The sequence below is a fragment of the Vanacampus margaritifer genome, chromosome 4 (assembly GCF_051991255.1).
Source record: "Vanacampus margaritifer isolate UIUO_Vmar chromosome 4, RoL_Vmar_1.0, whole genome shotgun sequence".
Classification (NCBI taxonomy): domain Eukaryota; kingdom Metazoa; phylum Chordata; class Actinopteri; order Syngnathiformes; family Syngnathidae; genus Vanacampus; species Vanacampus margaritifer.
This window is the reverse complement of record NC_135435.1, coordinates 10,802,455-10,823,744: the sequence shown is the minus strand read 5'-3', so window position 1 is coordinate 10,823,744 and position 21,290 is coordinate 10,802,455. Positions and strand designations below refer to the sequence as shown.

The window sequence follows — 21,290 nt, the reverse complement described above, 5'->3', positions numbered from 1 at the left end:
TATGCTATTTGTGGGGTTTTATACTCTATAGGACTCTATTTTTTACCACGTGTGTGTTTTGTTTTGGTCATTCCTACTAGTAATGTGGTCTCATTGTTCTTTTGTTTGGAACAAGCACACGTTGCTCATTTGACACAGTGTGACAGAGCACTATGATCAGTGGGCACACAGTCCGGCCACCTGCCACATCTTTTATATTGACAAAGTTAACTTAAATGAGTTTTTTTTTCTCACCAGGTTTAGAGGTCTGCTTTAAATTAAACACACACAGAGGCCCTGTAATTATGAGTGCTGTGGAGGAAGAACCTGCACACTGGAATGTATAGGATGAGCAAAGATGGAAGGGTGTAGAACAGTCGGCCTCACAAAGCACTTCATTCCGTACGTATTCTTCACTGTACTGATAACAGAAATTTTAATTTTTGTCACTAAACTAAAAACATAAAAAGTTTCATGATTTAAAACATATTTCCATTATTTATTTATGTATTTATATGTATTTATTTTCTTGATGTAGGCCTAACTTACAAACTAGATGTACTATGAACAAGTCCCCTTTGGTTACACAGAAATATTTAAAATATAACAATATAAAACTTTTTTTTTTTTAATACAAACCATATATTTTATGCTTATGATCACCAACTATTTTTAACTTGTCTTAAAATAGATGTCATCTTTTTAATTGTACATTTTAATGATTTATTTGCTGCATATATGCAATAATTACATATTTAGTCCGGTTTGATTGAACAAAATTGCCTATCATGCCTGTCAGGCTGTCACCGTGTAACTCACGATCAAATACCTGTTGCTTTGGTTATCACAAAGGCATAGGTCACCTCTGTGACTGAGTTACAATAATTAACCTTTGGAACACGTACCATAATAAAAATACTGATTGAACACAGTGATGTTTTGGTTACACGATTAAACGTTGACTTGATTTCCCTGTAAATCAACCTTTCACTCAGTTGATCCTTTTTAGACAACGGCACACTCTTTGTGGATTTAAATGTTAAAATATGACCAAAGCGCAATGTAATAAGACAATAAATCCAAGTGAAAATTCATCATACGACAATAAATCAAGGTAATAGCCTGAGGAGGCACAAGGGTTGAGGACACGGGCGCTGTGGTTATGTCATGTTGCACTGCCTCCTTCTGCGACCTTTCGCCTACTTTCTCCTCCACACTGACAGCCGACATTTGTGTTGACGGACGCTGAGCCACGAGGACCGAGGAAATCTAAATACAGGTAGACAAACCAGTGTGTTCAATTCATTTTCATGTCTTGAATACAATCGACAACAACAACAACAACAACAACAACAACAAAGAAGTCGAGCAGTGAACGTGGAGGTAAAGACCAGACGAGCAATCGATGACGTCATTGAGCTAGCTAGCACGCAACCGGAATCCTTACATTTCTTCGATAAAATTCATGTTTATTGATTTTATGTATCTGGCCTTTGTTTTGTACAACGTTGTGAGTCGTCACGTGGGCGTCACTTCAGGGTATCGACCATGTACACGTTGTTCACGAATGGTTGTTTGCGTTACTATGTTTAGTGTGCTTGCAAATCAAATCCACCCGCTTAAAGTGATGTCACGTCTTGGTTAAGGACACAGGAGCTGATATTTTGTGGCTTCTGGCGAGCCTTCTTAACATCTAAACGCTAGACTGTATCTGTGTTGCAAATATCCGTATTTTAGTTTTGTCTAGTCAGAACATTTAAATATTCCTAACAATTCTTCCTATCCCACACGATGGGCATCTCAACGTCGTTTAAATGACGTCACATTCATTTCCATTCACGTGTCTGGGTTTGGTCATTCACTACAGATGGATGTCTCTTAAAATAAAATAAAATAAATTCTGGAGGTGCTTAACTGGGCTACACAGATCAGCTTACAGGAGGAGAGAGTGGGAAGTACAGGAACAGGACTTATTTGGTATTACCATTTGCAGTAATATTAACTGAGCCCTGCTTTACATTTGAATCTTTTAGCATTTATACTTTGTAAGTAAATAGTTATGAAGGTATTGTTAATGATTTGAAAGATGGGTTATCATCTTTGGTTTTCAGTCAATGACCGTGCAACATATTTCATTTTTCTCCTTTTGTTTTCAAAGTTCATGAACTGAAGAAGTTTCATTCCTTCTATTGGTTCTTGGCCATAAGGTACATTATGTGCAATGGCATTAGCTTCTGAATTAGATTTAAGATACGGAAAAAAACCTAACATAAAGCAAATAGAAGGAACTAGGCAGTCGTAAGTTCCTAAGTAGTAACATAAATTCTACCCATGTGAAGCATTGTGCATAACTTGCTGCTCTAGCACAGTCAAGTCAGCCAGTGATGGCGAACATACTCCCACAGTTAACCAGTCTCTTGAACATAAAACGACGTTTCACTGAATGCGTCTTGGGGCTCATGTGGATGAATTATAATCTTTTCCATTGCAGCATTTATAAAGCCTTTTTGCCCCACTCTGTACTTGCTCACAGTGTTTGTTTGCATCAGGTTTGCTTTGACTGCATTACTGTTTATGAATGCTGATTTTCACTTTGCTCCTCTTTGCTTATAGCATAATTACTCAAGCAGGTTCACAATCAATAGTCATCAATATATCGTTAAAATCTTTAAATAAAATACTCCATGCTCACTAGAAATGCTGATGCAGATGCTGCAGACATTTTGTCTTTTCTACCAGTCTCTTTAAGCTAACATTTCCACTCATACAGTACATACTGCTCTGAAATGCAAAAAAAAAGAAGAGAGATCCATTTTTGGGTTGAAACAAGCCAGCCATAAACAATCAATCTTTGGTGCACATTTTAAGATCAACCAATTGAATGGGGTAAACATAGCTGAACCAATCAAATGGTGGACAAATTCTGATACCACTCTGAGAATTTGTGAAGGCGCAGAGTGGTGAATCTAACATCTCATTGGTTAAAAAAAAAGAAACAGCAATTTCAATTATGTGCGTGTGGACACAAGCACTTGAGATGCTGAAGGCATTGGGCAAATGATATAATAATGTTTGCATGGCAACAATGAAGCTGAAATCTGATTGGACAAAAAAAAAACCTGGAAGCTGCATAGCCAAGAAACACGCAATGAAATGGGCTAGTGGAGACGTCCCTGACAGCATGCCACAAAGATAAGTCTAAAGATTACTTTGTAAAATTTAATGTCTACTGACACCGAAGGCAATGCTTGTTCACAAAGAGGGCCATTGTTTAACAAATATGTTTTGTTTGTTCCCATTGACGTCAAAACAAACAGACAAACTCAAAACTATGTTAATACAATTGCTAAGTGAACTGTGTCTCATTCTTTTTGTTTACATGTTGTATTACTCCACAGTTGGTGGTCCCGAGTCATTTGGAAGAGAAGCCTTCAAAATGTTGAGCACCTTGGCCCGAGTTTCCCGGTCTGCTCTGCAGAGATGCACCTCGTCCGTTGCCTGTCAGACTGTCAGTTTTTGTCGTAGACCAGAGAAAATTCCACATCCACCATCTGCTCGTCTGACATTGGTGCAGCTTCGTGGACAGCAGACTTTGGGTTCAGCCTCCCTCTCTGTGGCCAGCCAGTCTGTGAGACATGCCCGGGCACTGGATGAAGAGCGGCTGGTGGAGGTTGAGTGGGAAGATGGAGGGCAGAGCCTGTATCCCTTCACGTGGCTGAGGGACAACTGCCAGTGCTCACTCTGTACTCTGCAATCAGCTCAGGCCCGCAAACTGCTCATGTCCGACCTGGACATCCACACAGGAATTAATGTTGTGGAGGTCACCAATGATAGCAAGGTAAGCCAACCAAGTATTATTTCCAACTTATATTATGATATTTATTAGTGATGCACCGAATATTCTGCCACCAAAATTTTTCGGCCGAAAATGGCAAAAATATGCATTTTCGGCATTCGACCGAAATAAAATTCCAGCTGAAAGAATATGGCCAAAAGAGGATGTTGTGGTGATGCAAGCAAAAAAAAAAAAAAAAAACTCACTGCAAGCAAGTGTCTGTTAATTTTATTTAAACACTAAACACGGGAGTTGAGTGTCCGCCTTGCTCGCCGGCAGCTTAATTGTGCACACCGTAGAAGGAGAAGGTCACTTGGTAAACTATGTCGAAAAAGAGAGCGCTGCCGAGTACTGCACTGCAGGTGAGCCACTCTTTCTCCTGCAGCGCCTTCCTATTTTTCTTTGATGAGAGTCCCTCGAGCGCTTCCACTTTTTCACTTGCATTCTGGTGGCCGTGCTCAATACTTTAGCTAATGTTAGCACTATTGCTATTAGCAGTTTTAAACAAATAAACACTTACCACTATCTCCGGGATTTCTTTTTTTTTGGTTTCGGCCAAGAAATTTCATTTTGGTGCATCCCTACGACACAGTACTGTAATATCGCTTTGATACATTCATTCCTTTTACCAAGGCATCTTTTTTGAGGCAGCTCTTGTATTTCATCTCATTATATTGTGTTGCAAAACTAATGGGTCAAGCAAGTTAGAGGGGTTTTTTGCTTCTTATCAAGTGTTCTTTACAAACCATTAGATGGCTTTACTAGAGTTTTCAGCTGCATTTGTTTTAACATTACATTCTCAGACAAAGAATACGTGGATACGTTTCAGAACCCGGGTGAAGATAAAATTTTGGTATGATGACTTCCTTATGTGGCTGGACTTGTCAATTGAGCTAGAACTGGTTGGCTTCTCTTCATTAATGAGCAAAAGTGTCTGTTTTCCAAGTAAAGTTCCACTAAGAGGTCCACAGAAATGAGTGGACCCAAGCAAATTTAAATTAAATGCAGCGGCTGTATGAATGTGAGTGTGAATGGTTGTCTGTCTCTATATAAACCCATTGATTGACTGTCGACTAGTCCAGGGTGACAATATTGTTGAATATCCAGGAAAACATCAGGTTTTCGGGGTTATTCTAAAGTCACCCAAAGGTTTTAGAGGCATTTTTTGCCAGGCGCTTTAAGCCTTAATGGGTTAACAGGATAATGGGTTATTCACTATAGAAAATTAATGGATAAATAGACACAAAACACTTGTTCAACTACTTCTCTTTGAATCATTACTCATGTGTAGAGTACACTTCACCCCACAAGTATTCAAACAGTGAAGCCTTATTTTGAATTGATGAATTTGGTTAAAGAGACTGGCAGCAGTTGAGCTATTTACGCTACGTTGCGCTTTATTTCTAGATACTTGAATCAGGATCTGATGCACAACTTAGATAACGGTACCTACTGAAGCTATCAGTTTTTCATGTAAGCAAAAGTACTGGAACATGGGACAGATGTTTATTTTTTTTATTTTTATTTTTTATTTTTTCTCACAAAGTTTAATTGCATTTCTTGCATCAGATCAGGAGTAGCAATTGAGCCATTGTGTTTCAGATGTTTTTTTTGTTAGTTTTTTTTAAACAAAAGTGTCTGGACAGCAAGAACAAGATTAGTGGACCAGCATCATCCCAACGGCCACAGATGGAATTGGGAACCAGTTAATCTGGGAGCCAGTTAAACCGTGATACTGGCACCTTTAGCACAGTCTTTGAGAGGTCGGGGTGCCACTACTGCTATTTCCATGAAACCATTAAAGTGTTCAATGGGCCAATGTACAGAACATTTTGCTACCAATCCGGACAGCAATTATTATTTTTTTCTCCTGAAATGTCACACCACAGAAGATATCTGGACTGATCAACATGAATCCAGTCTTTCAAATGAAGTAAATGTGAGAAAAAATGTCCCACTGTGAATATATTATGACATGCAGCATACTGGCTTTGTTTTGCACAAAAACAAAAATCGACTTAATCAAAAGCGCACTACACTTGACATGAGTCTTTGAGATGGCTGCATCAGTCGGCTGTTTTTCTTCAACTGCAACACGTGTTAAAGTCAAGGTTATGAACAGTCTCAGAAAACAATTTATTTTGCCACAAACACTTCAGACATCTGCTCGAAAGCTGAATATGAAGAGGATTTTCATTTTTCTGCACAATAAAAAGCATACAAACACAAGAGACAAGGCCAAATATTCAAATGGACCTATTATGGGAAAGTTACTTGTTTTTATACAAGTAGTTGGGTCTCTGGAGTGCCTGCTCAAATGATTATAGAGATTATACAACAAAGTAAATCTTTTGCTGCCAATTGCTGAAAATGTGTCAGGAAGCAAGCTGTTCTGTATTTTACATTATAATTGAGCTAATTTGCATTATACACCCCCAACAATAGGCCGTGCAAATGGCTTGAAATTATTTTAGTCCAGGAACTGCTCCATTTTGGCTCAGTTGCTTGTGGAAAATAACATTTGTCAACTTAAGCAGGAGTCACTGGTTCTTTCAGCTGCGGTGTGTGTCTGGAGTAAATGCTTAATTAGTCAATATTTAATTAGTCCATTTTGATACAGTATAAACAGATGATAACAGTGCTGCTATCTCAGCTACTTGGTATGTAAATCTTCTTTTGTCAATAAAATACAACCAATATATGTTTCCAATTGTTTTTAATCCACGCTTACTAGTTGCTTTAGTATGGATGTTAAAATATTTTACAATATTTTACACAAAATTGCAACAATGCTGTAAACACAACATCTGACAATTGCATTTTAACACAAAACCCACGAAGAAGGATTCTGTCACAAGTGTGTGGTATCGCACCGATAGTAGCTTTATTTTAAGGTCATGGGTGCTTGTGGAGGCTGCTGATATCAGCCACCGATGTTTAAAGCAAAAAATTCTGACGAGGAGTAAGTCCTCCTCGCCAGTAGTTGGTGCTATACTACAGCAGTTTGACACATCGGCAAGTCACATGCGTCAGACAAAAAGGTATTGTTCACAATTTTTTTTTCATTGTGTTAAATGAAATTTTATATATTAAACGTACAAGAGGTGTTGGTGCTCTATTGGTGCAATCTGGACACAAGTTATATCGAACATCCCTAATTTTAAGTTAAAGAAGGTCTCTAAACCTGGGAACTAAAATGGCAATTTGGAGGTGTCTGGTTTGCAAAGGATTTCTCACGACAAAGGTCTCAACCCCAAAATATATATATTAGTTTGGCCAACCATCCCTCCGTTCTCCGTACAACTTATCCTCACAAGAGTTGACTTTGTGAGAGAGAGGCCGGGTGTGCCCTCGACTGGTCATGGCACATAGAAGTGGATGCCACAATTTTGACTTTGATACCATCTGCATAAGCTAACTTGATATCGGTACAGAAATAGCACCATGGCAAAAACTTAAAACACCAATAAGAACAATGGGATAAAAGTTCACACCTCAGAACTTCACTTATATATTTTAAACGTTAGAACACTTTCATACTTGAATATTAGTGATGCAATGTATCATGTGCCACTTTTTATTTTCATTACCGGTAGTGCTACCCGCTGTCAAAGGTGTCCGGCTCTTGCGTTGTTGCCGTCAGTAACGCATATTGGCCACCATGAAAAAAGCTCAAACCTATTGTAGTTGTAATAAAACTTGTTTGCTCTCCTTTCGCCTTCTTTTCCTTTCTGCTTGACAAGGTTAACTCCACTTTATACTCACAGCTGCGCCAAAATGTTTTGCTGTGGACCTCTGAATGAAGTCTGCTCTGCACATTAGCAGTAAGACGATACAGCAGTCTATTGCCAAAAGGAAGCAGTCTTCCAAAAGGAAGGGGAAGCATCAAAACCGTCATGAAAGATTTATCATTTTAATGTGTTTATAGGCATGTGTGAATTAAAAATAAAACTATGTCAAAGAAACCAAGTGGGATTTTTTTTTTGTCTTGTTAACTTTGCCTGGTTCTCCCACAGTTGTCCATTGTGTGGCCTGACAAGCACACTAGTGTGTTTGATGCAGAATGGCTCAAGAAACGCTGCTTCTCTATTGAAGCCAGACAAGCCATGCAAGAAGAGCTCTTCCTCAATGGTAAGTTGGTATTTTCAATCTTTTATTTGGATTTGAAAGCATCAGTCATTGTATTTGCTAGTTTTTTATGACTTGAAAGAGCATAGTCACCTTAAGTCACCCTGTTGTTGACGACAAGCTGAAAGCAAATTCTGAAAGCAAGTATGAATCAGAGTTTCAGATTTTTCTACCCTGGAATGTTAATGCCACTTTTATCAACTTGATGATTTTTATTGATTTTCAACAATTGGCTGGCATTCAATAAAAGGTAGGATTTAGTGGTTGACCACAAACTCAATGTAAATCAACATTGTGGTAGTGTCTGAAAATCGACCCAAACTGACGAAACAAATAATCTTCTCAATTTTATTTTTTTTTACTTTCAAACCTAATACGTAGGTTGTTAAAGAAGCAACACCTTCTAAAGCCTTCAGATGAAACCAGGAGAAGTGATTTAGCTTTGGACTTTGTTTACATTGATCCAGTTTGCTGTGGTGAGCGCCAGACACGAAAAGAAAAAGTTGAGCTTCGGAACAAGGTCTTGCACTTGAGTGGAGCGGGGGTGGACTGTAGTTGGACTGTGTGTTCTACCTTCGGTCCTGAAGGACCCACAGGGTTGAGAGGTTCCTGTTGTTCCTGTTCCAGACTGGTCGCCGTGTGTTTGTGCGCGTGTGCATGTGTGTGTGTGAACCCCTTCATTGACTCCTCAATGGAGGCTATGTTTAAATTGCAGTTAGGTGTTTATTTGTGAGGCTGATTATGGACAAACAACTTGGGGTAGACTGCACTATTGTCAGCTGCAGCTGAGTGCAGTTCTAGATTTCAACTACTACTTGAGCTGTCTTCAAAGATGCTGCTTGGCTCAAAGAGCCAGATGCATTGCAAAATGACGCACTCAACACTTTTGAGGTTTAATTATTTCTCTTTCAAAGCCAGAATCAGATTCCTTCCACTGGGGAAAACACGTGAAATGTGGACAAATTAATGCTAAACAGCTTTGTCCAAGAGTTTTTCCTCATAATCTCACATATGCGTGATTCATTGTTGGACTCTCATAGAGCGAACCCGGGCCAGATTGTGCCTGTTTAAAAGTCTTTAAAGCGAATATACTCACTGGAAAGGCCACTGTGAGGTCAATATGATAACCGGACCTCTGGGGATTGTTTCAGCAAGTACTACACATCTTTTTTTTTTTTGGGGGGGGGGGGGTGGTCTGGGAGGATGTTTTACCTTTCTGCTGCTGCTGTTTCTGTGGCTATGCAGACTGCCGTATGTTGTTGGGCTATTATTGGCAGGCTAGGGCATGAAAACAAAAGGTCAAGTTCTATTATTTCCAAATGAGACTATGTGATGTGACTTAAATCTCATGTTAAGATGACAAAACTCGAGTTGGAAGTCTCAGAGTCACTCGTGAGTCACGATACAATAAATGTTATCATAATCTAACAATGAGTATGAGCAGCATCACAATAGTGATGATTGATAATTACACTCACAGGACTCGGATACACGTACAGCATCTTGCGTGGTATATTGCCTTCATGTACAGTACTGAACTAACAAGGTGGATCTCGAGCCTCCTTTGAAAAATGTTAAGGGTCGCCGAGGCCCTGAGTTCATCCACTCCCCGGAATAGAGCCATAGACCTGAAGTGATGCCTCATCATCGGTCTTAGTTTTGACTCTGGGTACAGTACTACTAAAAGGCCAGAGGACCGAAGGGTCTCCACCTGCTGAAATGATCAGCTAAATAAAAAGGGCAAAGACCACAAAGGGTTTTATAATGTAATAAAGCACCTTAAAATTGGTCCTGAAACACACAGGAAACCAATTCAAGGCTAAAACCCCAATAAGCTCTCGTTCTGGTCGTCATCAGCAAACGAGCTGCTGAGTTCTGCAGTAATTGTAAATTGCTAATAGGTTTTTTTTCATTGTTATTTTTAAGACCAGGTCGTTATAGTAATCAATGACCTTGGAGATAAAAGCTTGCTTTAGTGTCTCATGTTTTCGCTAGAGAAAAACAGCCAGACCCAGATTATATTCTTAAAATGGTAGAATCCAGTTTTAATTTTTATGAATGTGTGGGATCAAGTTTAGATCACAGTTAAAAGATAATTAAAAAAAACTATTTTAAGGTTGTCTGTTGGAGTAAAGATGTCATTTTGGCACAACTCTCTCTTCCCCCCCTTTTCTCCAAGATACTGATAAAAAGAATAATAATGTAAAGCTGAGTATAGCAGTCATCTTTATTTAGACTTGATGTCCAGATATAGCCAAACAAGATACTATACACTGTACTCCATAATCACACACAAAACTAATACAGTAGTGTACGTAATTTACGCAAAATTATCATACAAGAGTCTGCTGTAGCAATGCCTACAGATTTGGGACTGGTATTGTGGAGCATGCAGTGTATGTAGTTAGTCCGGCCTCCAGCGTAGTGGGTTAATCAAGTGGTCAATGATAGAAGAGAACATGTTATTGTGGTTATCGTTGATTGTTTTATTAAATGGGAAAAATGTGTCTTTTATAATTTTACATTGCTTTCCTATAGAAGGGTTGTTTAAAAATTTGAAGATAGCTTGTATTTTCTCCACTTACTTTTCAGTTTCAGCAGTTTCTTTTTAGTAGTTTTCCCTCCTCTGTGTTATACAGTATGGTGGTTGGGATTTTTGTTGTGTTTTGATGTCCTTAATGGAGCTACTGTGTTGAGTTGAGTGCCAATTGAATTTTCTTGTTCTCAAAATCTCATGAAGAGGCTGCAATGTCTGTGGGAGTGTCTGGTTAAAGGTTAATGAAATTAGCAGCCTTGTCAACAATTTCTCACGGTACCTTCCGGAATGTGTTTAAAACAATTCGTGGTAAGTTCATAGGCATAGTCATTGTGAATTCATGATGGATTATAATAATAATTCATGGTCTATAAATCATGATGGATTCTGTCCTATTAAATTACATAAAATACATAGAAAAGAGAAGAAATGTAACATGCATGAAATCAATCAAAAAATAATCCCTCGTTAGATGACGATTACATTATAATGACATATTATGTTGTGTATGAAACCACTTAGAAACACTTGCCAAGACAGGAGTAATGTAAGCTTTCTTGGATCATTAGTCTGAAAGGGTCTTTTGATTTTCTATTTCAATATGCCAGATAAGTGCGGACATTTCGACCTAACATTATCATTTTTTTTACCACACTAAAAATGTCATCGCTGATTGATTGATAGATTGATCTTTCAATTTTGAACATGTACTCCAAAAATAACAAAGAAATGACAAATCTACAATCTAAATATTCCATACTGAAATGCAGCATACTGCCTGTCTGGAAAGGATTAGGAAGAAGTTAAACTCCTTTAAATTGTAGCCCTCAGTTTAATGTTTTCTTAATGCACTAAAATGCTGCTTTGTGTCAAACAATTTACCTAGCGACAACGGCAGTGTATCACACAATGCAATTAGGTTTTAGATTAAATACACAGACGTTTGTTTAAAACTGAATTGAGATGTAGTCTCCTTGCATGCAATTTCTTCAGTGTAAAAGGAGGTCAGTCTTGGGAGCACCTCCTTTCTGGCACATGGAAAACTGATTTAGAGTGAGGGTCTACAAAAGATCTGCATGTTCTTCCAGAACGCAAGCCCACTGTTGTCAATATTTCCTTTCCTGGGAATGTTCCTATTCTTCAGAACGTTACCTTAGAGTTTCAGATGAAATCAGTTTTTGGTTGAAGGTTTTGATAATGCAATCTTTGAGGGCCTTTTTTTTTTTTTTTTAAGTCTCAGTTCTAGTTATGTTCATACTACAGAGACTAATTGAATGGCATTTACCAAGTTTTCCTGTCACCTTTGCTCATATCACACCCACACGTCTTGGATATGTTGTCATCTTCAACGTTAGTGCTGCATCAGTTGAGCTCTATTTATTTATTGTTAATGGTATTTTAATTAGCTGCAGATGTATCTTTGAGTTACCCAATACATTCTATCAAATGTGTCCAACACATATTGTTCATTGTTAGTATTGGAATTCTGATGTGGCGCTTGTGCTCTTTAGGGTGTTTTATATCACGTAAGCAGAGCAATGATGTCTACCTCACTGAAGGTGTGCGTCATGCAGGTTTTTTATCGGTAATGACCCATTTTTAGTCATAAATCTGCTTGTTATTTGCTAAATCCCCCTGCCAGATGTGTTTGTATTTTAACCTATGGCAACTTGTGCAATTTATGCGTGTCATGCTTATTTAGTTGGAGTTGAAATTATGACTAATGACTCAATACATGCCTAAAGGTCAGAAATAATGCTAATGAATGTTTATGGAAAGTAATCACAGCTACAACACTCTAATTTATTCTGCTCACATAACCGATGGGCGTTAATCACCATCCTCCTACGCTGACACATCTGCTGCTTATTATTTAAAGTTTGGAACATTTACATTCAGTATTTGACTGCATCTTTTCATGGGACGACGCTCAAGAAATAACACTGTGGACAGCTTATATAACAGTTTAATTATATTGTTCCATCAAAATAACTAAAAATACAGCCAAAGCTAAACCCCTGGTAACAAAAGTGAGTACACCCCTAGGAGAAAATGCCCAATGTGTCAATGTTTTTGTATTATTTTCACTTTTGTGAGATACTGTAGATAGATAAACTTCATCCTGTGTGAGAAATTTGATTTACTAGCTTCCAAGTTTTTCAAATCTTTCCACATGACCAGTGAAAGGTAATAAAGAGGCATTAGCTTCAATCCCCAACCCTTGCATCCAATATCAGGCATTACGATTATGTTCAAAGGCATTTAAAACGACTGCAACAGTAGCTTTACAAATGGAAATGGGAGAGATGCCTTTAGAAATGAGAAGGACACAGTTATCAGTCATGTATTGGTGAAGTTGCAGGGCCATAATCAGGATAGTCCAGGAAAGGACATTTTAAAGGCATGCAGGGAAAGGAGAAAATGTGTCATTTGGATATCTTTCCAACGTTATCATTACCAGCAATATAACCTTGCATAATACCTGATGCCAAGGTAGAGATCACATTATTGGAAAAGAAAAACAAGTACAGAACACTTCAACTACCTAATGTACAGGAATACATTGAGGGATATCATAGCTATGTCAAGATCTATACAGATGCATCGGAGAGCACAAGTAACAAGGTAGGAGTTTCATTTATTGTACCCGAGTTTCATGACAAAGTGGGGGAAAGAATCAATGTTGGGGGTATCACTTTTTGCAGGGGAAATGGTAGCAATCTTGGATTGGAATTGGAAAATTGGAAACTAGTCCGTTGGGATCAGTTATATGCTCAAACTCCAGTTCATCACTAATCACTTTAAAATACAACCATCCAAATAGCAGGCCTGATATATAGGTGGAAATACAACAAACATGGTACAAAATTCATACGATGGGAATTGGAGTACTATTTGTATGGGTGCCAGCACATATTGGAATCAGAGGAAATGAGCAGGCAGATCAGACAAAGATAGCTATAACAAGCAATAGTCAAGTAGACATAGCAGTAGGGTGCAGTGCAATGGAGATGAATGCAATTGTGAAAATGAGAATACAGAAAAGGTGGCAAACGTAGTGCGAGGAAGAAAAGGTAGGGAGGTGGTTTTACGCAATTTTCAGTAGGGATGTAACAATATCCAAACAATACAATATTATCACGATATGAAGCTCACGATACGATAATTATCACGATATTGTGGAGAGGTTGGCGATATAAAAAAGCTTGCAATATTGTAAAAAAATGAGCTCATTGTGCACTTTGCTTTTGTACACAACAGCAATGCATATTAACAGCCGACAATCTCTATTAACACTTAATATTGATGCGCTTACTTGCTAATGCACGCACACATTCAGTTCCTCCACATATCGACTTGGGTTCCCCTTTATCTGATGATTGCGTAGATTTTAGACAAAACATGCCTTGTGAAAATTAAACTGTGCTAAAAGACAAGCCACCAGAGGGTACTAGAACTACACAAATGGAAATCAACCAGAATTTTTTTAAACAGATGTTCTGCTTTTAATATCGTGACATGACAATGACCATATTGGGGCAGTTTTAAAATCGCGATATCATGATATTGCCATTATCGTTACATCCCTAAAATTCAGGAAGGTTGGAGGAATGAGAAGAGCATATTCTAAGCGAAAATGTGAAACAATTATATCAAGATTAATGGTTGGACACCGTGGGTTCAACAGGACGCTAGTTAAAATGGCATAGTGGTAGATGTGATAACTGTGAACAAGAAGAAACAGGAGATAATGTTATTATGCATTGTAAGAGATAAGAGAGCGAAATAAGATAAATAAATTGTGACCTTGGTAGAGAAAATTTGAAAATTTAAGTTTGAATATAGATTGTTATAGATATGATTTCAATACTTCAGGCAGACAAAGCTGATGGGGAGAATATGCTGTTTATTTTAATTATTTAATACATATAAGTAACAACGTGACAAGTGGCTGTCATCTTTCTGGAATTTTCTATAAAACATGGAATGAGCACTTGAATGCCACTAAAATCCACTATAACAAATAAATTCAGGGGAAAAAAACATTTACTGCCTACATACATGACCTATTCTGCTGCCAACACGGCTTTTTCCACCAATAATTTTCCTTTTGCGTTGTTATATTGAGTTTTTAGGGAAAGTGTCACCATTTTGTAACACGGGTACTACTGCATAGGCAAGCAGGGAGCAAAAATGGGCTGAATGTCCAAATGTACCTACTTTATTACGACCCCAAAAAATATGTTCTTGGTGCTATTACGTGTCACGATAACTGAAACTTGTCTGCTAAACATTCCTCAAAATGTCAATTTTTTTCCCCACACAAAAAGTTAAATTCACAAAATTTTATCCGATTTTTTTAAAATTTTTTGCTGCATTGTACTAAGGTTGAAGTGTTCTGACCAGACTTTACATTTTGATAGATTTTCATTTTCGGGAAATCCTGTCACCTTACTAATATAAGTGTTAATAGTAGACATTCTAGTCCAGACTCCCTAATCAGTAGGTGACAGAAATGCACCATGAAGTTGCCAAACACCAAAATTTTGTGCGCCTTGAATAATGCCCACCCCTCGTCTCCATGTTTACTAACAGTCCAGATAATTTTGACAGCTCACACATTTCTTTGTAAATATTATTTAAAATGAGTAAGTCCTCCAGTGAATACGATCCAAAACATTCACCATCTATTCCCCTCGAGTCACTTTTGAAGTTGACCGTGCTAAGACCAACGCGCACTAGCATGGGATAACCAATGCTATATCGTTAGCAGTTATCTACTTAACTCTAGGAAAGCTTGTTTAGCCAACTGTTGCCGTCTCTGTCCCCAAATTAAAAATATTAGTTTAAAAAAATAAAAGTACATGTAATCTGACTGCGTGATTTTTTCTCTGTAACTGTAACGGGATACACTTACTGGTACTTTTTTTTTGTATCTTGATTTTGTTACGTTGGTTTCATGTATTCTGTTACTTCCCAAGCCTGAGTCTAACTTCAATGCAACTATCCCAAACAGACTTCCCTTGTTTCAATCTCCCGACTGATTTAATGTCCCAGCGAAGTAAAAGCTGATTCATCATGCTGACTATCTGGTTTCCTCTTTCCCCCATCTGGTCTGAATTTTGTCTTCAGTGTCATCACAATTTTGGTGACACAAAGGATCTTGCAAACTGAGCTTTGGTGGTTCAACGATGGAAAACTTGCATGTTCTTCTCAAAGCCAGCTATTACCTTACTTGCCATTTTTAGCTTAATCATGACTGAATTTTTGCAAAAGTAAAATAAAAATATACATGTACATATTGATTTATTTTTTTGCACAGGTTACTAAAGGGCTATAGGATAAAAGATTGCTGAAATCACTCAATTTACCATTTACAGATTTGTAATGGATTGTTGTTCAGTGTCTCTTGGGATACATTCCAAGTTATGTGATTGGCCTGTAGTGCTGCAATGGGAACTGCATGTCTCTTTATGCTTTCTTTAAAGGAGAACTTTGAAAGGATATAGAGAACAAATGTGGTACCGTATTTTTACGACTGTAAGGCGCACTTTAAAGTCTTAAATTTTCTAAAAAATCAATGGTGCGCCTTATGTGTGGACGAAGGTCCAAAATCTGACTGCGAGAGGACTTCCCGCACACATTGCTTGTATACAAGAAAGGCGGACCTGACTGAGGACAGATATGAGAGCATGGAAGAATCTATTTGGTGGCGAGTTCTCCAGCACCTCCTCTCCCTCTCCCCCTGCACTTACAGCAACAGCCATCGCAAAAGTCACTTTGAAGTAGTGCAAGTCTACACAGTGTAGCTAAACAGATCACACCACATACTAAAGACACCAGATTAAAATGCGCACATCTCTCAGCTGCTGTGGAAAAATAAAGTTCGTCAAAGGAACGCAGATCTTGCTATCATTCCGGGAGGCTGGCGAACACAGCTTTACCAAGACTGGGATGCAGCACCGTGCAAGTTATGCCACAATTTGTTAACTCTTTGACTGCCAGACGTTTTCAGAAAAGGGATGCTGTGGGTGCCAGCCGATTTAAGCATTTTGACTGATCTTTCAAGGTCCACAGAAAATTATGTGTTTGGACTATGGAAACACACATACTACCAAATGAAAGATTGGACTCTCATCTTTCATCAGAAAAAAAGTTTGTTTCTACCTTATTCCGTTTTTCAGTAGTCAACAATAGAAAATGATTAGTTTCACCTCTGTTTGGAAACAAATGTCTTTTAACGTCTTTGGCACTCCTCCATAGGATTTTACTAAACGTTATTTAACGTTTTTGGCAGTCAAAGAGTTAATGGATGGTGAATGCTTGGGTGAACACAAAAGCCAGCATCATTTCCAAGGACACGACAACGAGACTGACTCTGACAATGAGACGGCGTGTTTGATGGAGAACTTGCGCAGTTGTTTGTTTCTGATACAGAAGATCATGAGGACTATGACTGATTTGTGGATTAGGATTGAGAAAAAAAAAGCAACGCAAGTACATTGTTATATACTTCAAATAGAACTGAACTTACTGTTTACATTGTTACTTTAACCAAACTCAGTTTTGTTCCGTTCGCTGCCTTTTTAAAAAACATGCGTTAGTTCTAGCATATGTTTTAGCATAATAGCATGCTACCATATGTTTTGAGCTAGAGTGTGTTTAACCGTGCGTGCGCCCAATAGTGCGGTGCACCTTATATGTGTGTTAAGCACAGAAATGGCACCAGTAACTGACTACGCCTTATAATGCGGTGCGCCTTATGGTCGTGAAAATACGGTAAATAATATTTGGACATACTTGCAATATTTACAATATGCAATACAATATTTACAATACTTCAAATAAAATATTTGATATGTCTTCCTAATGACTCAGGATCAGTCCAAAGTGTATCAATAATAAACAATATAGAAAATGGAAGGCTGACTGACAGAACTTAGCATAGACTTTTTTTTTCATTGTAGTCTGCAAATATGTTTTATTCATACTTTTTCAAATAAATTCTCTGAATGTTGTGGTGACTTTCAGTTTGCCAGTCATTTGCGTGATTTGTTTGGCAAAGTTTTTCTTGACACTAGCCACCCTTTCTTTTGTTTTGTTTTTTAATCCGTGTTTGAGACCGGCAATGGATGGCTCTGAAACACTGAGAATTGAGAGGAATCCATTCTCTGAATGTCAATGTATAAAATGAATTCTCAAGTCTTTTTACAAAGCTTTTAAACCGATGTTGTAGAGTGAATTGCTAAGCAACTAACATGCATCTTGGCAGGATACTTTGAAGTGGGTGCTTTCTCTTCTCAAGAATGCTTTTCACGCACTTGCAGAAAATCATTTGTTCAGAATGAACTCAATTATCAACCGGATTTTCTGCTTCAATAAACTCTTCACTGTAAGGTGGCAGGAGCAGTTCCAAATTTAGTCCAAAGCCAACCTTTAAAAAAGGTGAGACAGAGAGTCTCATTTATATCCTTTCATTCTACTTGCATCTCTTCAATAAAATATTGGTTTGAGGTATTTTGAAGTTGTATAGTAAAAGCAGAAGTGGGCATTCTGTCGCTGACGGACACCCGTTTTTCTGATGAATGACAAGAACCTTTGAACTCATTCAAACCCAAAAAACGTGTAAATGATAAAACTTAGCTATATTCTAATGCTAATTGCTGCAAAATGGAAACTGATACAAATATACTTTTTTTTCCTGATGAAAGTGGGCCTTGCAAAATCAGTCAAAATCCAGTCGGGAGCTGAGAGGGGTTGCTTCAGTGAAAATGGCTGGGAGTAAATGAATAAAAAATGACAAGACGAAGCAGCACTGACGGAAGTGAGTTTTCGTCAGTCAGTGCAATCGTTAGTCCGTCACTGTCGGATTGACAATTGATGCCTGACAGAAAGCCCACCTCTGTCCGTCATTCCTCAAACACTGGTGACAGAGTGATGATGGATGATTGATCTTTAAAAAAACACGACGATTGACGGACCAGCAAAATTTCGTAAAATGCCCACCCCTGGGCAAAAGGTTGTGCATCTGTATCAGGTTATTCTATTAGAAAAACTGAAAATATATTTTTTGTGTCAGTCCGACACGTTACTTTATATGTATTTTTTTCTCTTAAGATTTTCTTTTAAACTGTCAGTATCGTTGGTCCCATCTGGCTGGAGCTCCCATTGGGTGCGTTCCACAGATGGCCCATTGAAAAGACGGCAGCTTTGTGATAAAACACACTCAAAGTCAAAACAAAGTTACTTTGTCGCAGTCCTCCAGGCTTGAACAGGGCACAATGAGGGGTGAGATACACTGCCTTGAGCTGCCTGACAGCCATCGGATCCATAGCTTCAGGTTTCCTTTTCTGGAAAAGCCACTGTAGCAGACTTCATGTTAGGGGGAAGGGGCCTATGGACTGTCCGTATAGAATTTTGTCAGGCTCTTGCTGTCACTTCAAACATGTACCTCCACAATACTTCCTGTCAAACCCCTCGTGTTTTTACCCAAAGGAGCACCAATACACTGACATACATCCTCAAGGCTTTTTCGACATTTAAACAAGCAACATGCATGCTAATTGTGACATGGCCTCTCAGTACACCACAGCTGGAAACTATGCAGGAGACAGTTGATTCCTCATTGACGCACAGTCCTTCCCAGATGGGAGGAAAAGAGGGGTGATTTAATCTCCAGCTTTTTCCAGTCCGTGTTTTTTTCTTAATGCTTGAAGATTGACGAAGACAGTCGTGAGCTTTAATCACCAGTCGTGCCTCGCTTTTAATCCATGTCTAGTCATTCTTTTCTGTGCCCCGAGTACAGTCCACTTCTCAGGAAATTACTTGCAGCTCTGCAATGATGCAAGTCGTGTTGTTTACTTACAATGGCCACAGTGACTCCACGCGTAAATGTAACATTTGTTCATTTAGATGGTATTTTTTTTAATTGCGTACCATCTGCTGACAAGACGTCCTTGTGAGGAAGTTATTCCATGAACAAAAGAGTTATACTCATCTTTTCTTTGACCTGTCTTCCGCAAGTACAATTCCCTCGACAATCTACGTGCGTGCTGCGTTTCCCAATGAGGATTTTGCAGAAGTGCAGCTGGTTCTTCAGTGGAGCTTTATATATGAGCACACAGTGAGTAAAGCTGTAGCCTCTTTGTCACTGGTGACATCTTAAACCACTGCTGGGCCTGTACAAGACATCCAGACCCAGTTTCACAAGAGTAATAATTGTCACAATCAGGCCTGGCCTTTGGCCCACTTTTTCTTTTGTTATCACAAGCAGAAAGTTCCTGACCCCTTTGAACTGCACAGCCAGAAATGGAATGTGAAGACACTCGGCAGGGATGTCTGCCAGTCATAACAGTCACTTGGGCTGGCCAATTATGGAAAAAATATTTTTGATTGATATTGAAATCAAGATTAAGGGACATGATTATGCATTGTTTCAAAACTTACAAATGATTCAGCTAGCGACTATACATACTATATATTAAAATGATCGCAATATAAAACAACAAATAAAATAAATAACTGCTGTTCCTGCTGTGCACACTTTGGCCTTTTAGGGGTAGTGTGGTAACCCATTGTATCAAATAGGGGTGTGCCCAAAAAATCGATTCTCATAAGATTCGCGATTCTCATTTAGTATGATTCAGAATTGATTTTAAATGTCCCAAAATCGATTTTATTTCAATTATTTTATACTGTATTGCCCTTGTTTGTGTGTGCCTTTATTGGGAGCACTGTTCATGTTGTACATGATTTGGCCACTTAGGGGGCAGTTGGGTTTCACATGTTCTGATACAGCTGTAGCCACATAGAAGCAAAAAAGATCAAGTTATTCTAATAAAAGTTTTTTTTTTTTTTGCAGTGTAGGAAGAGCATATGTCGATAACTAATGTTAAGATGCCTCTCTGTATACATTCCTGAAGCGTTTTGTATGAATAGTCGTTCTTTTGAGTGATAAAAGTGTCATGAGTAGCGCGCTAATTAGCATTTTAGTGAGTCAGACTGGAGTAGATCATGACAATTCTTTCCATATCTATAAAGTGAAGCAGAAATCATTTTCATTGAAGTCATTTTGAATCTATAATTGTTCTGAATCGAATATCGATTCTGAATCGAATCGCAGACCCAAAAATTGGAATTGTCAAAGATTGCCAGCCCTAGTATCAAATCTAGCCCGTCAATGGAATTTTCTCATGATTGCTAGCAATAAGCTGGCAATGTTTCTAAAACGAAGTTCGTGTTGTATTTCATTATACAATGTATGTAATTGCCTGTTATTTTGATGTTCAATGTTGGTTATTCGACTCTATAACGTGGTTCCAGCCTGACCCAAAGTGACAAGTGCACTGTATCATCCCGTCACTCATTTCGGTGGTTTCGTAATTACGCGTCAATGACTTAGCATTTAGCTCCGTTTTTCTTCCAGTTTTTTTCTCTCCGTGATAACAATGCTTACAGAAGTGTAGCTTATTCAATACCATGGATGTGACGATTAGTGAGTGTGCTGTGTTGACACCGGACAGGTAGCTAACTTGTACCTCCGAGATCCTGCATCATATTTAGCTACATTAGCTCGCCAACCAACAATCGGTGTTATGGGCATGAAGAGTTAACGTAAGCTCTGGAATTCCAACTGAAGTGTCAATGAACAAAGCATGCTTCAGAGAAGGCAAAATAAGATGCCACTCACTTGCTGCAACAACAACAATGGTGCATTCAGGGGGCTTTCACTGCGTAACAATTTGCATACACACACCGCACATTAATCGTTTTTCTTTAATTCTAACATTATGATCATGAGAAGCCAACATT

At 38.4% G+C, this 21,290-nt stretch overlaps 1 protein-coding gene across 3 annotated transcripts in view; it reads left to right on the top strand.

Annotated features, from left to right (window-relative positions):
* The first annotated feature begins 286 nt into the window (after positions 1-286).
* Positions 287-21,290, top strand: part of bbox1 (butyrobetaine (gamma), 2-oxoglutarate dioxygenase (gamma-butyrobetaine hydroxylase) 1) — a 32,598-nt gene continuing 11,594 nt past the window's right edge. The window contains exons 1-3 of one of the 3 annotated variants that reach the window (XM_077564137.1): positions 287-381; positions 3,378-3,817; positions 7,831-7,945. In XM_077564137.1, the coding sequence (XP_077420263.1) occupies positions 3,416-3,817; positions 7,831-7,945 (517 nt within the window). In that variant the 5' untranslated portion in view covers positions 287-381; positions 3,378-3,415. Of the gene's footprint in view, positions 382-1,121; positions 1,363-3,377; positions 3,818-7,830; positions 7,946-21,290 lie in introns of those variants that run through there. The other 2 variants (XM_077564135.1, XM_077564136.1) reach the window with 2 other exon arrangements.